The sequence below is a fragment of the Dysidea avara genome, chromosome 10, assembly GCF_963678975.1.
Source record: "Dysidea avara chromosome 10, odDysAvar1.4, whole genome shotgun sequence".
NCBI lineage: Eukaryota > Metazoa > Porifera > Demospongiae > Dictyoceratida > Dysideidae > Dysidea > Dysidea avara.
In genome coordinates, this window is record NC_089281.1 from 28,036,520 (window position 1) to 28,052,830 (window position 16,311).

Below are 16,311 nucleotides of genomic sequence, written 5' to 3' on the forward strand. Positions count from 1 at the left end.
TCCCCTGCATTCCCCCATCCTCCCCGGGGGTGGGGGATGAAATTGACAAGTGCATAAACCCCTGCAAAAGCGCTTCCAAATATCAGGCAACTTGTGGAGTCTTTTACGGTGGAATTCACACCAGAGCTTCTCTTTCTTTGTGGAGGTGGACTTGTACTCCCTTAAATTTTCGAATATTTCCTTAAGTGACATCACTAGCTCTTCGCTGAATTCGTCAAAAGCGTCCATTGAAGCGTCTCCGTTCGTAATATGGTGCAAAATTGCTTCAACAAACTTTCTACCACTCTCCATCCGGGAAGATCACAAAACCCACCTATAAAGCTACGGACAATTCCACTCGCCATTACTAGCTACGGATGAAAGTTTACGTCATGCGAGACACGGATATGTTTGTGCGCGAGTCTCCGTTTCCAATCCCTGTTGGTATACTGTATCTATGATCACAGTACGGTCATGCGCGCGTGTTACATCACTGATCTCGGATGACCTCACTGTGACGTATTCTAGTCAGCAGAACTATGGCCTCGCCTATCTGGAATCATCTTCTGCTGTCCCGAAGACAGGTCTATGACGTATTCTGCAGCCTTTAGAACTATTTAAATCGAGGAGAAACCGGTGTTGCAGCAAGAGTTTGCAATGGCGGATAGTTCGGAGAAGACACATCAGCAAGTACAAGAATATTACGGACAACGCGTGAAGAACGCCGACCAGTTACTGTGTACGGGTTGTATCGTTACCAGTGGAGATGTGTCCGCAAAAGTGAAGGATGCGATCAAGAATGTCCACCCAGAGGTATTGTCCAAGTGAGTAAAGTTATATTTTATTAATTATAGTAACCCACAATCGATATCACTTAGACCAAGCATAGATATACCCTAACAGTTTTTGGCACTGATAAATGGGTATGGTTGCATGTATGCAATCCTGATAAGTGGGGATGGCTCATAAAAGAAACTGGGTTGACTATGACACGTTAATACACTTCCACATTGTCAAACTAACCAATTCATTTCACACATGATCCACTCCGGGTCAGACACAGATAATCTTTAACGCTGTTTGACATTAACTATTCTCTAAATTATGAGACAAATGTTTCCTAAAACTGATATCAGTGTGTGCGTATTATATGGTCAACAGTTTGAAGAATTGGCATTGTAGCAAAGAATGATATTGCCCTAGTACTACAGAGTCTATAATTTTAGCGACGTATATCAATTTTAAGCTCAGCAAGCAAAGTAGTTATACCATCATAGCTTACTGTCTCCAACGCACTGATCAATAACTGACATGCTGAAGTAATCTTTCAGTTAGTGTTGTTTTAGTAAAACTAAATCCTATTTAGTGAGCATAAATTACTTTTAGTAACTCAAAACTAGAAGTTTTAATCCAAAACTAAAAATATTCAATTTCTAAACTAAACTTTGTTTACTAAAACTAAAATTGCATTTAGCTATACACTAGAGATGCCACGACCAGGGGCGGATCCAGAGTTTGGAAAGGGGGGGGGTGCACTTGGCTGAAAAAGTTGAAGCCAAAAAAAAAAAGGTCACAGCAACAATGGCTGCTCTTTACCAAATGTATTCACTATAAATTCCTTATTGAGATCCTTATTCATAGCTTCATAGTGAAGCTACAGTGCCTCATGAACACCGTGACTGCTTTATTAGAGTGACTGCTCTATTAGAGTATCTTGGTCTTGTATGCAATTTTTATTGAAAGGGATGGGGGGGGGCACATGCCCCCTGGATCCACCACCGACAACATAGAAATATTTATGTCATATGTCACAGGTATTTATGTCACGATATATCATGTCACAACAAAACTTGCTTTAGAAAAAATCTAGCAAAACATGTTTCTCTTTGGTGAATTTCCGCAAAACTTCAAGAGTATAATGCAGGTAGTTTTTGTTCCCAATATTCAATTTGTACATTAAAGTAGCCAAGTTTGTGTGCTATTTCTCTGTCACGGCATAAATGGGCCATGACATACTATGTCATGGGATTTTGTGTCACGATTTGTCATATGTCATGACTATCATAGCATCCCTACTATACACTAGCCCATGCATTATGGTGGCACATAGAAAAACTCAATCTGGCAAATGATAACAACATTTTACCATATTTGTTTAACAGTTTACCATGCCAGTTTAGGCCAGTGTTGATTTAGCTACCAAAATTAAACACAGATACTATCTATACTTACAAGACTTGTAAGTATGCTATAACAAAACTAAAGGTTTCATCTAAAGTTTACTAAAGCTAAACTAATAGTTTTTACAATAACTAAACTAAAATGAAATTCTCTACTAAAACAACACTACTTTTATGGAAATTGAGATTAACTATATGGTACTATATCTTACAATTGCAGAAATTGTTAAAAATATACACCTTAGTCACTGTAATGAGGTGGTCTTATTGTAAAGATGTTGCTCCAATTGATATTTCACTGTAACTTTGTGATGGCATGTAAAAAGGGTGCAGCCTTCAAAGCCTGGGTAAAAGAGTTGTGAAATCAAAGGTGCAATGATGCAATTTTAATAATGGCTCTGTGCATTATTTAAATTGACATCATTGTAACCATTTCTTGGCCACCATGCACCTTTTATTTCACAATTTTTTTCACCCAGGCTTTTAAAGGCAGCACCCTTTTTTACAGCATTGCATGGATTGTAGCTAACTACAACAATAAAAAACGGCCTTCATGCACACTACAACACACCTTGGTTTATTGTATTGGAGTGTATGAATAGTTTATCCCGTGCACATGAATATTTAGGTATTATGGTTGTGGACTGGTATTTCCTGAACAAGTGGAGGATTGTAGAATACTAGACTTGGGGTCTGGTGCTGGCAGAGATTGTTTTGTACTTAGTCAACTTGTTGGAGCTAACGGACATGTAACAGGAGTTGACATGACACAGGAACAGGTAATAGAATCAATGATAAACATCCTAACATAATCATAATATTGGCCCTGGTGTATTGTGTTTTATACCCTAACCCTGATCACAACACAGCATTAGGGAGCAATAAGATATGTCATTCCTGTGTATCAGCTATTTGAACTATCTGGTGTTACAGTGTCCTGTTACTAGTATTATGTTCCTGTGTTACTAGCTGGATGTGGCCAACAAACATATCCAATACCACACTGAGAAGTTTGGCTACTCCAAGTCAAATGTTGACTTCAAGAAAGGCTTTATAGAGAATCTCAGTGATGCTGGTATTAGTGACAGCTCCTATGATATTGTGATGTGAGTAGTAGTGATGGTGTGTGCTCACTGGTGACATGTTATTGTTTGTGTAGTTCTAATTGTGTTGTGAACTTGGCTCATGATAAGTTGTCAGTTCTTAAGGGAGCCTACAATGTATTGAAAGTGAGTGAATGTGTTTGTTTGTGTGTGTGTTTGTGTGTTTATGCAGGTGTGTGTGTGTATGTGTGCACATGCGTATGTAGTGTGTGTGTGTGTGTGTGTGTGTGTGTGTGTGTGTGTGTGTGTGTGTGTGTGTGTGTGTGTGTGTGTGTGTGTGTACATGCATGCACATATAACAACCTACCCACCAATAGGATGGTGGGGAACTGTACTTCAGTGATGTATATGTTGACAGACCAGTACCCGATGAACTGAGAAAGAACTCAGTACTATGGGGTAGGTATATATTGTGTTACTTCTTATGTTCAATAATGCCCATCCCATAGGTGAAGGTGTATCCGGAGCATTACACTGGAAGGATTTAGTGAAGATAGCAGCTGAAGTTGGATTTGCTCCTCCAGTTGTTGTCAGTGCCAAAGCCATCGCAACATGTGGCAAGGGATTGGAAGCAGTAATTGGTACATATGGATTATTTTAATTTCGTTAGTCACCCCATATTACACAGATGCAGTAAAGTCTGATCCTGTTATTGGTAACAATCCAGAACTGCTAGTAGTGCTAGGTTTGTTTGTATCCCAGTCTGAGAATAACAATCTTATTGTATTATTCTACCATCAATTAATGTGAACTAAGCACTAGCATTTAATTTTGCCCATGCAGTGCTCAAAAACTCAATCCAATTATGCTTACAACTTATGTGTTATTTCCCATGTTTTGACCTTTCTGAATGAATAGTAATACTTCTGTTAGTCTTTCCAGACTCATGTCACATTTATTGTGCTATACGCAGAGTTGGGGGTAACTAGTTACTTTTGTAACTAAGTTACATAACTGATTACTTTTAAAGTAACTAGTAATATAACTAGTTACTTGCTTTGTAACTAGTAACTTGTAACTAGGAGTAATTGTCTGAAAAGTAACTAAGTTACGATAGTAACTAATTACAATAGTTACATTGTAACAACTAATTATGCTTTAAAAGCAAGAGCACTTCAATTGTTGTGCCATATATGTTGCAGCCACATTAAGTAGACAAATTCTGTGTACTGTTCTCTATGATTCAGCTTGAGTAACAGATGTAGCAATAGCCTGAAATAGCCACAGAATTGTTATTAAGTGCACATGTGTATTGCATCCCTTAATGATGCATATCTGAGCAAAATTCATGTTACAAAAGCTAAAAATAAGTCATAATTTACACTACGAAAGTAACTAGTAACTAGAGTACTTAGTTAAGTAACTGTAACTGTAACTAAATTATATGGGATAAAAGTAATATGTAACTAGTAACTAGTTACATTTCTGAAGTAACTACCCCAACTCTGGCTATACGACAGCTACTGTACAAGGCTAAGTTCAAGTTGCTACCTAGTACTGTCTTCACAAGACAGGTTACAAATTGCCAATTGGAAAGGCTAAGACTGATTTACTCAGACTGTGTCACATTTTATTTTTTCCATGCACTTGTGGATTTACAATGTTGCAGGGCAACTCAGCATTGCCTCAGTTACTTGTCGCTTATTCAAACTTCCCAAGACAGTGTCAACTTCAGATACTCCAGTACAAGTGACCTATAAAGGTGATACACTAGCTGATGAAAAAAAGTGTAACATGAATTTGCGTACTATAGGTACAGTTGATGGTCATGTTGAGCAATTCAAACTAAGTTATGATCTCTCCTTGCCAGTAAGTACATAGTAAAAAGTGAAACAAGTGTATCTATTTTCTTTAGAAATCCACACCTGTGGTATTGCCGCAGTCAGTAGTTGAGATGTTCACAAGTGGTAGATTGAAGCAACACTTTGACATCAGCCCAACCTCAGCAGAATCTCCTTTGACTTCTTACAAGAGTCTTGACCAGTTTAACAGGGTGAACCCATTTGAGGTCATCTCAACACCTGCACCATCGACTAGTTCATGTTGCCAGGGAAACAGTTGTTGTAGTTAATTCAGGTGCTTGTGTAACAGAGTGCATGGCACTAACCATAAACTTGATACGCTTGTAATAATAATTGCTTCTCCCACAATACGTATATGATATGTACAGTTTATTGTTCATAATGCTATTCTATGTGATATAGCTGGTAATTTGCGTATCCAGTGCTTAATTTATGACCACACTTATACACTGATTGTATTATTTCTTTTCCAAGACTTGCCACATTTTACCTAGTAAAGAAATTATGCCCCAGTATACACATTGCAGACATTTTATTCTCATATGTATATATATGGTCAACAGATACTCAACAGACCACAAATATGTACTGTATCTGTATTCTCATGTGTTCTAAGAAAGTTGTAACAGCAACTAAATAACAGAACTCATCGCTACAATGAGCATACCTGTAGCTGAAGGGAAGTGATCAGCTACGGATAGTCAGAGCCTAGCCACTATTGCAGCATTTTAATGTCACATGACCTTAGCTATAGTTAAAATCTTGCACACTCAGTACAGGTAGAATTGTGAACAGAACTGCATGTTTTCATGGATCTAATCAATCATTTCATCTCAATTTGTAAATTTCTAGCAGCATGCATGTTTGCCCCGCCACTTTGCTAGGCTCCAAAGATCTGGGAGATTAGGACAGTAGTTAGTTTCAGGAAGATCATTATATTTGATGTTGTGCACTCACATGATTATCTTATAACATATAGTTAGCTCAGCAACTTCTGGCCTAGTCCAGTACAATAAAGAGGTATGAACACTGACTCCCATGTACATGTCTATTATATTTCATGTTAGTTCATTTCACAAGACGCACATGCGTGTCCTACATTATTTGTCCCACAAACAGTTGCCATTCACACATAGTAGTGGATGGGTTCTGCAACCAACAACTTCTGAGTCTTGTAGAAACTGTTGCTAATAGGAATGACTAGTAGAGAGTTCAGTGTGCAAGATCACACTATTTCAATATCATTAAAATCCGGCCTGAAGTTATCAACAGACACATGAATGCATGCATTATTGTAGCTGTAAACATCATGAGATTTGACATGCAGCAGTTGTTGTAGTGTGGAGTCTGCAGTGGACTTGACAGTGAGAATGCCTGCATATACTGGACATGTACCCAAAAAGTCCTATAAGTCTAGCTATACATAAACTAATTACAGTAGGCTGCACCACCTATGGCTGCACTGTGACCTTTAAAATTGGTTGGTGACCAAGACCAGTACAAATGTAACACAGATATGGAGGCTATATAGTCTGTGTAGCTACATCACTACAATTATACGCATTACACAGATTCCAGTGTGTAGTTTAGTCTAGTTACTGTTCCTCCACATTCTCATGGAGGTATTAATAGTTGTGTACTGAGCAAGTGGAGGATTGTAGCATACTATAGACTTGGGGTCTGGTGCTGGCTAGGGATTGTTTTGTACTTAGTCAACTTGTTGGAGCTAATGGACATGTAACAGTAGTTCATATGACACAGGAACAGGCAATAGAATTAACAATAAACATCTTATGTGGTTTTGTGTTATATAACTACGTGGGCCTCCTCGCATACTGAACAACACTGATTAGGGACTTGAGATGTGAAGATATACATCGTGTCTGCATAATTCACACTGCAGTGCAGTGAACCTGGAAAGTTGTTAGTTCTCAAAGGAACACTGAAAGTGAGTGCAATGTGTGTTTGTTTGTGAGTGTACATGTGTGTGTGTGTGTGTGTGTGTGTGTGTGTGTGTGTGTGTGTGTGTGTGTGTGTGTGTGTGTGTGTGCGTGCGTGCGTGCGTTTGGGTGCGTGTATGTATGTGTGACGTACACACAATTAATTGCAACATACATACGTGCATACACACAAAGTTATATACCACCATGCAATAGGGTGGTGGTGAACTGGTTCTACTGAAGTCTTACATTTGAATTGGTTTGTTGACAAACTGTACCTCTTGAACTCAAACTACAGCTAGGGTACATAGCTACTCAGTGCTCATACATGTAGTCCTATGGAACATGCATGACACTGGCCTCAAATTAATATTTGTTGATGATGATGATCAGTAGCTAATTTCTAGGCCCTACCAGTTGTTGTCAGTGTCAAACAGTATTGGGCCAGTTATCTTTTAAAAGTAACTAGTTACATATTACATATTACTTGCAACTGAACTATTTAGTTACAGTTACATATTACCCATAAAAAAAGTAACTATAATAATATTACATATTATATTACTTTGTTTCCACAGCCTTAAGCTGTCACGTGTGAAACTACCACCTTATCACATGACATAATTGCGTTGTTGGACAATGTGCAAATCTTGGTTATGAGTAAGAAGCTGGTGAATAAACTTCATTCAGTAGGCTTCATTACTTCGTTGTGGTTAGCCATTACTCAGTAGATTACTAACGAGATTAGTAACTTCATTACTTATAGTAATAATATTATGTAATATTAGATTCATTACAGTAACTATATTACTTAGGTAATGTATTACAATTTACAAGTAAAGTAACTTGAGTTATATTACCTGTTTTTATAGCGTATTTCGTTATATTACTTAGTTACCACAAGAGTAATAATATTACATAACGCGTTACATAAACGCGTTAGCCCAACACTGAGTGCCAAAGATACGACAGTAAAGGATTGTAAAACCATGGTAACTGCTGTGGACTACATATACCGTGTATTGTGATATATACCGGCCATAAACGGCAAAATTAAGTCTTGTGGGATTAAAGTCAAGTCAGTTTATCTATTTTACATATTGGCTACATGCATGTAAATGCACAAAACTTTTCATCATTTACTGCAAATAAACTTTATTACACAGAACAATGCAGAGCATGTTGAAATTGCATGACATACTTGTTTTATGTTGTTACATAATCAAGTTATGTTTATCACAGAGCAATACAATGCTGTCTCAGCACTTTCAAAGTTAGTAGTTGCATCAGGTAGCTATGAATTAAGTAAACCAGCTGGGAGTGTAGTCAATTGCAGATACTATATAATTACTATGAACATCAGTGCAGGAGCTGCTAAGCTAGGAGATCTCATAGTTCACACACAGTGAGAGACCTCGATCTTGACCAGTTCAGCAGGGTGAGAATTTGTTTAAGGTCATCTCAGCAACCGCATCAGCTTTTGTTGCCAGGACAGCAGTTGTTGTAGCTAACAACAACTTTGAATATCATGATGTAATGATACTCATTTAACACCTGTATGAACTCATAATTAACATTTTAAATACATGTAACAATTCAGTTATAAACCATTACACATGATCTCTTTTCCAAAGAATTATGAGGCTTTTTCCTGATAAAGTCAGCTTACTATTTATAAGACAATTACATCAATCCTCTTCAGAAGATTACATAAGGTGTGCCTATTAAGGAAGATAAGAATCTATTTATAGTCATAGATGGTCTATTTATAGATACGATACTAAAATGAATATGCCTTCTATAGAAATGATGATTACTCACATGCATGTGTTGCAACAAATGCTCTTTGAATAAACAGGCCACCCAAGTGCACTTTCTCAACAGCTTTTCAATAGTCTTGATTCAAGACTATTGAAAAGCTATGCAACTCTGTTGTTTCCATAGAGCTTTGACTAAATAGGCATCTTGAGTTACACAATTATCTTGCAAATAACATATATTGATTTTCAAATTCATGGACAAACCACTTACAATTATATTAAAAAGGTTAAGTTACAGTACAGGTATTGATAATTATAATTACAAGTGAAATTTGGTATGACTATATATATATAATATAATTACATTGTAATTACACCAGTATAGTGTTGGGTCAGCAATTATATCATTAGTAACATGATAGTTTAATCCCTAGCATGTGTTTGGCACTGATACAGTTACACAGTTTTGTTTGGTAAGGGGAAGCAGTTTTAGTCCATTCTTTCTGGCCTCTATTGAACAAGTAGAATTTCCTGCACAACAGAAGTCCACAGAAGTTCGATTTGCCTTGACTGGTGATTGAGCTACTCTTTCTTCTACATTAGGCTTTATATGAGTTTCTGACTTTGATAAAAGTGAGATAGTTTCTTCTGACATAGGTGAAGTTCTTTTTCCACTAGCTGCATTCTTAAGATGAAGCACTGATTGATGGTTAAACTGTAGTTGTTGTTGAAATGCTAGTAGCTGTCCCATGAAACTCAGGTTAGGTGCAACACATGATCTCTTGGATTTCAAGTAATCGAATGCAATCTGTAACTCCCAGCACAAGTGTTTCATCAGATAGGCAATACACACAGTTGCTGATCGTGAAATCCCAGCCATGCAGTGTACAAAAGTGCATCCACCTTTATGCCTCACTGAATCTGTACAAGAAAACACAAACAACATTGTAACAACATGTCTGAAAATGTAGGACTCTATTGACAACATAGAAATGTGCTGATATGCATAAACTGTGAATTGAAACAGATACAAGTGTTCACAAGCCACAACAACTCAACATACCTATAAATTCTATAGCTGAATTGAGTTGTGATAACAAGTCAGCATGGTGGTTATCGAGTACACAGATCTGTTTGTATTCAAAACTACTTTCAAAATATTTAGGAGCGTTGCTTGACACATTGAGGACAGCCGTTACACCCAATTCCTTCAACAGCCTTTGGTTAGCTGCATTCTCTGCATTTCCAATATACAGGTACGGAAGAACTTGAGATGGTGGCCTAGATCTTATCTCTTCTTGGTAACTTTGAATGTTGCAATGTCCAGTTGGACGACTGTTCTTGTGTTCACCAAGTGGAAAAGAAAGACTTGGTTTCTTTCTGGGTGTACTGGGTGAAGCAGTGACCCCAGTTCCTTTACAGAAATGACAACATCTTCTACAAAACTCTTCAAATCCTCCTATATACACAAGAAACCAAATAGGTAATGACACATGACCTTGACAACATACGGGGAAAGTCATATGATTTCATAGTAAGTCAGGAAGATTATTTAATGAAGTGTGAAACCACATAAAATCACTACAAATACAAATAGTGATATTATCATATTAGCTTGCTTGTGAAAACAACTTAAATAAAAATTTAACAACTCAGGTGGCAATTGCTAAGGTATTGCAAAACACTGCTACACCCACAGGTCTCACCCTACATACACACATACACATACCACACACAGCATGTTAGATAATCTCCTTACCATCAATGTACAGTATTGGGTTGGCTGTGCTTGGTTGCAACATTTCAACATACAAGTGAACATCTTTGTGGATGTTTTGCTTGGTGGACGATTCGTCATAGAGCACCACACACACGTCACACTGTTTTCTACGTTCAATATCCATCTTGATGGTACTTGAGCACACATTCTCAACTGCTGCAGTGCCTCTAAATATCCTTCTCATCAGTAAGGTGGATAGACGTAAGTTCAATGAAGATTTAATATGTAATTTTTGATAAGTGACATGACCGCGAATGTCAACTAGTATCAGTTGTTTTCCACGTATCCCGGCACCCTCAGCTAACCAGGCGTACACAGCGTCAACAGAAATCGCTTCACAATGGCTCGAGCAGTTTTCCATTCTAGAAATACAAAGGGAGCAGTAAAGACGGTTGAAAATATCACCACCCGCTATCTGTAGCTAAGTGAATGTATGCCTTGCTGCTTACCTAATTCGCACACTAATAAAGTATTGTAGGTAATGATTCTATACTCGGCTTACTCCAACATACAGCTTGTATACAAGATGACAGGGAGTTTTTTGCCTCGCTTTTTAAACTGTCTAGGAGAGGGTGGAAAGTTACACGTGTGAAATCTATTCTTAGCTTTGCGTAATGTATTACGAAATGTGTGGGCGCGCACTATTTGGAAAAGACTGGAGTTACCAGCCAAGACAAAGAGGATTGGCCGCTGAGTCATGGATGACCCACCTTTTAAACTTGGCGAGCCCAGATATGATCAGGTATTTCACTATAGTGGACGTTAAAACCTAAAGTCTTGATATAACTTGCACATTAAACTAGCGAATTCTGGAAAAGCCTTGCCATTTCCCGGCCAAGCCACTTCCTCACGCATTAAATAACACTGGAATGGACTGGTGTGCGTCTAAAGTGAACCCATCGTTCACTTTATAACGCTGTTATTCTTTTGTGCAGTGCTTGTACTAGTCTAGAAATGTAGGATTTTGGTTGTATGGTGGATGGTGCCCAGGGAGATGCCGAAGTGTGTGCCAAATTTAGTTGGTATGAATCAACTGTTTGTGTATAATTAACCATGAGTTGTCCACAAAATTATGCTCCCTAAACTATGCTGAGTGTTGTACACTCATTTTTGGTGCTCATTCTACCAGCTAGCATACTAGTTTCTAGATGCAGTTCTGTTGGATAGAAAAGATTGACCACTTTGTTATTAATTGCAACAATATTCCATAGTGTCAGTATTTTGCATCTATAGTTACTACTTTCTTTCTACTGTAATTAGCAATTGGTACCTGCCTAGGTTGTTGGCAAAAGTCACCCTAAAATTTTATCAGTTTGTTCCAATGGACCTTATCCGCAATGACATCATAATATTTGACAAAATGGCTTTGTTTAGTGTGGGCACTTCGTATGTAATCACTAAAACTGAGCTTTGTTTGTGGATTTCACGACATGAAACTATTGGATAATAAAGGTAAGAAGCTAGTTACCATGATGTGGCGATGCAAAATAATCCCACCAGATGAAACCAGACTTAAGTTTTGATATCGACGCAAAACCATGTGCATTTGTCTTGTAAGTAAGTATGTATGCCTCACCTTGCCCCTTGCTTGCAGTATGTAAACGTAAACATAGCGAACCACCATCTCTCCCATACCCTCTGTACAAAAATGTCCACACTATATCAGGCGCTATTTTGTACTTTGACATCATTGCGGATAAGGTCCATATGCTTTAGGTCTTATGTAATGAAAATTTTAAAATGTGTAATTAGCTATAGCAAGAGTTCACACACACATAATGAACTCTTGTTGGCTAAGTTTTTCATGTTTTTATATTTGCACCACCCACAGATATGGTTTTGTATTAAAATTTTTGTCCTAAACATTTTAAACCAGCCCCCTTGATGTTTAAGAAATTAACCAGGGTTCTTAAAACATGATGGGATACAACTACAAATGCATGGTTAAGTGGTAAATTCAGTAGTTCATGTTAATTATGATGTAATATAATCTTTTTTCAACAGTGGGACCTGTGATGTAATCTGTAGGGGTGCATAGTTCTGTGAACTCTTGACCTGGACAATAGGGACCCTTGCCAAGGTGTTTATATGCAACTATCCACACAGTATATAGAGTACAAAGAGTTCAGGGAACATAGGTCTGGATGGCAGGGTCTGGTACAAGTTATGTTTTTTGAAGTTCATTAACACTCATGGTTAACACTTCTGGTGTTAATGTGTGATTGCTGGGGTTGCTTGTATGTGTGACTAGAACATGGTTGAGCTGTTATTGACTGTGTCAACTTCCAGTCATATGATGTATTAAGGGGATAATTAAGCATGAGTACTGCATGGTGCTACTATGGATATTATGTCACTGTGTGCTGCTTGCTTGTGATCTGTGCAGTTGTGTAGTGAGTGTGTGTACTGTGTAGTGAGTGTGAGTGTGTAGTGTCCACTGTGTAGTGTGTATATTAGCGTGTGTATGTGTGGGTTAATATGTTTATAATTTCATCATTTTCTTCTAGTCCACCTTTCAAGGTCGTTTGAGACACTTTTTTGACATAGTTGATCCAAGGACACTATTCACTACTAAGGTAAGTCACATGATGACATCACACTACACAATGTGACCTCATGACCTATGTCAGGTCTGCTAATCTTGAAAGGTTACTATTATAACCTGTTGCTGTGGTTACCACATGCCTTATAAGGTAGTAGACCTACAATACCCATATGACCAGTAAAATTCCATCATCAGGATTGTTAACACTGCAGTACTGTATGCTGTAGTGGCTTCCTGTTATTAATAGAGTACCCAAAATTACTAAATTTAGTGAATGTATTGTACTTACATACATATTAGCACAAGCTGTTTGAAAGATAAGCAACTTCTACATATAAAGTATATCAGCTCTACCACACAGTATTATAGTTATATTGTGTTTATGCAGTTTTTAGTAAACTGTTCAACTAATCAGAATTGGGGTCGCTACTCTAAAAATGTAACTCGTTACATATTACTAGTTACTTCTATATAATATAACACGTTACAGTGGCATATTACTCCAGAAAAATAGTAACTAGTTACATATTACACATTACTTTGAGGGCTGTAACTAGTAATATCAGCCTACAACTACAAGTGACATGAGTGAGACGTGTATTTCTCTGGTGTAGTTCAGCCTCATGAACATACTTTGTTGTAGTATCTTGGTCTCACAGGCACTCCCCATACACTATCACTCTTTGTTCTTGCCTGTACAGCTGTATTCAATGCTGTCAGGACCCAAAATGCAACTAATCACCTGCATTAAAAAGAAGTAATATCCATTATATATTACTCTGTAGTGTAGTGTTCATTTGTGATCATTTGCAGTACATTTGTTCATGGTCTTGTTTGTATTAGTGTACACACCAGGACACCTCACTAGCAAAGGTACTTTAGCTGGGGCTCCACTGTATGTTGTTTCAAGGTGGGAAGCTTTCACTGTCACTGGTGGGAAGCCACGTAGCACCAAACATTATTCTTTGTCATTGCAGCTGCACATACAGTACATGTTGAAAGCCATCACTTAGTAACAATATGCGAACTTCCAGATAGTTTATTAGTTGCTACGGAGCAACCTACTACCCAACGATAGTATAGTATAGCTTCCTATTAACATTGTTCTGTTTGTAATTCCTTTGAGGATGTAGCTGTACGGTAGAAAATGTTGTGATTGCATAGGAAGCAAATGATAAATGTCATCCAGATGTTCTGAATGAGTGTAACTATGTTATTGTATCATCTGTTTGAAGCGACCAGTGATAGGTAGGAAATGTGTAAGGCTACACAATAAGTGTCTTAATCAATTAGTATTCTAGGGCTGACCCTACAAAGGACACTAACTTCATTGGAACTTCATACTTTTTCACCTAAATACAACTTAAGTTTTATTGAAATAGTATTCCTTTGTTAATTTCAAACAATCAGTAGTCTTGGAAATATGCGAGAACAGAGGACAGTATGTTTTGTAGCAAAATGCACTACACAAACTAGCCTAGACATTATCGTAAAAGCCTTGCTCATTAATTGGGCTATTTATGAAGGAAGCATTTAATAGAGCTGTGTTTATGACCTACTGGTAGTGACTGTGTTAGTCTTATAAACAATTGTACCTTTGTTATGTCCCACGTTTAACAGTGTTCACATAGCGTAGTGATTTCAGCCAGCTTTCTACTAGAAGTCTTGCAAGTATTAAGTGCAAACAAACAGGGAGATTTCTGGTGGTTGAGCATTCATGACCTTATTTATGTACGCTTCTGTTCACAAGAGACATGTGTATGCACACAAGATTTATAGCTAGCTGTGCTATAGTATTTTAAACAAATATTAGTGCAGTACTAAGCAACTACAGCTAACTGTGCTATTCTACCAACCTGTAGAGATAATTGATCAGCTATTGGCTATATCAACCTTGTTTTTTCACATCAGTATCAGATCGGTAACATGTGTAAACAAGCATCAAATACAGATATACATAAACATATTATATTTTATGGGCACTCATGCTCTAGAAACATCCTAGGAACACCTGTGTATGTAATGTCAACTTTTGATTAAAGTCCCACACTATCATTTTATAACTAAATTTAGAGAGCAAATTGTTAGAGAAAAGGTCTATGCTACCATATCGGATCAGCTTTGTTTATCAGCTTGATAATATTATTTTATGTCGGTTATCGGAATATCAGCTAAAAGTTGTATCAGTATACTTCTACCAACTTGTAGATATCCATTAGTAGAAGAAAATCACGTATTGCACATAACACGTGCTACAAGAAATGGCAATATAAAATTTCACTATCTACAAATGGATATCTTGAACATTTTAACTGAAACGATAAACTAGGCTCCTGTAGTGATGCTGTGCTTACATGCCCATAATCAAATGGGAAAATGAAAGTTACTTGGCTAAATATGTATTATTCAGCTTGTTATTGCTAATATATACAATTCCAAGCAGCAGCTTAATAAGGAGATAAGACTGCATCTGAGGGGATTATGATAAAATACGTGATGTTAATTAAACTACAAGTACAGCAACTTCATGTCTTCAATTGCAGTTTGTCGTACTGTCAAATGAAAAGAATAGAGAAAAGAAGAGATAATCCTGCCACATCATTTAGCTCATTCTGTGGTGAAATGTCACGGTGTTTAGATGCAGCTGTAGCTGTAACTGGCACTATTTCATCGTGTCCTTACACATGGTTATACAGGAGAATCTTAATGGCACAAAAAACTAACTAACTGAAATAGCTAGTGTAGGCAGGAGCTAGTTGACAAGACTGTAATGAATGGAACGTTGAATTTTCAATGGTATGTTTAGAAATTTAATGGTCTATTAAACCTACTCATAAGTACAGTTTAAGTTGCCATAGATATGCTGAAATTTACATGCATCTAAGGAGACATCAGAGGGATTTCCAATGGGTTTACCACCAATATTGGCACCTTATGTGATATATTTAACACTGTGGCATATGTGTACATGATAGGTTGTTTGGGCTATGTGGATATTGCCTTCAGCCTAGCACAAAGATCTTACTTGGTAGCGGTCAAACAACTAACAGTTTAGTTAGTGGAGCTACCAGCACCAGCACCTGTCTATGCAGCATTAGTGTATGACTCAATTTAAAAGTTACCCACTGGTAGATACATGCACTACACACACACGCACATGTACACATGCATGTGCTCGGTGCACATTTATGCACATACACATCATAAGGTCTTTATCCAGTT

General features: G+C 37.5%; 3 protein-coding genes across 3 annotated transcripts in view; 2 read left to right on the forward strand and 1 right to left on the reverse strand.

Moving 5' to 3' along the window:
• The first annotated feature begins 478 nt into the window (after nucleotides 1–478).
• On the forward strand, nucleotides 479–5,461 carry LOC136268098 (arsenite methyltransferase-like). Its single transcript, XM_066063328.1, has 10 exons — nucleotides 479–803; nucleotides 2,788–2,938; nucleotides 3,129–3,265; nucleotides 3,319–3,388; nucleotides 3,580–3,661; nucleotides 3,712–3,843; nucleotides 3,891–3,947; nucleotides 4,872–4,964; nucleotides 5,016–5,071; nucleotides 5,118–5,461. Exons 1-10 carry the CDS (start codon nucleotides 637–639, stop codon nucleotides 5,331–5,333), a joined length of 1,161 nt encoding a protein of 386 aa, XP_065919400.1. The 5' UTR covers nucleotides 479–636; the 3' UTR covers nucleotides 5,334–5,461.
• Nucleotides 5,462–8,982: 3,521 nt separating this feature from the next.
• LOC136237034 (dual specificity protein phosphatase 1-like) lies at nucleotides 8,983–11,150 on the reverse strand. The gene is made up of 4 exons (XM_066027286.1): nucleotides 10,994–11,150; nucleotides 10,524–10,906; nucleotides 9,828–10,223; nucleotides 8,983–9,685 (listed from the first exon to the last, which is right to left on the reverse strand). Exons 2-4 carry the CDS (start codon nucleotides 10,903–10,905, stop codon nucleotides 9,195–9,197), a joined length of 1,269 nt encoding a protein of 422 aa, XP_065883358.1. The 5' UTR covers nucleotide 10,906; nucleotides 10,994–11,150; the 3' UTR covers nucleotides 8,983–9,194.
• The window catches only part of LOC136237037 (sideroflexin-5-like), a 31,305-nt gene continuing 26,124 nt past the window's right edge, over nucleotides 11,131–16,311 (forward strand). The window contains exons 1-2 of the mRNA XM_066027288.1: nucleotides 11,131–11,286; nucleotides 13,052–13,120. Coding sequence (XP_065883360.1) covers nucleotides 11,242–11,286; nucleotides 13,052–13,120 — 114 coding nt within the window. The 5' untranslated portion in view covers nucleotides 11,131–11,241. The remainder of the gene's footprint in view (nucleotides 11,287–13,051; nucleotides 13,121–16,311) is intronic.

Excerpts from the sequence above, each read along its gene's own strand:
- LOC136268098 (XM_066063328.1), top strand. The coding sequence starts at position 637 with ATGGCGGATAGTTCGGAGAAGACACATCAGCAAGTACAAGAATATTAC. Across the intron at positions 804-2,787 it reads CACCCAGAGGTATTGTCCAA|GTATTATGGTTGTGGACTGG; the intron begins GTGAGTAAAGTT and ends ATGAATATTTAG. Across the intron at positions 3,662-3,711 it reads AAAGAACTCAGTACTATGGG|GTGAAGGTGTATCCGGAGCA; the intron begins GTAGGTATATAT and ends CCCATCCCATAG.
- LOC136237034 (XM_066027286.1), bottom strand. The coding sequence starts at position 10,905 with ATGGAAAACTGCTCGAGCCATTGTGAAGCGATTTCTGTTGACGCTGTG. Across the intron at positions 10,224-10,523 it reads CCCAATACTGTACATTGATG|GAGGATTTGAAGAGTTTTGT; the intron begins GTAAGGAGATTA and ends TTGTGTATATAG. Across the intron at positions 9,686-9,827 it reads TTCAGCTATAGAATTTATAG|ATTCAGTGAGGCATAAAGGT; the intron begins GTATGTTGAGTT and ends TTTCTTGTACAG.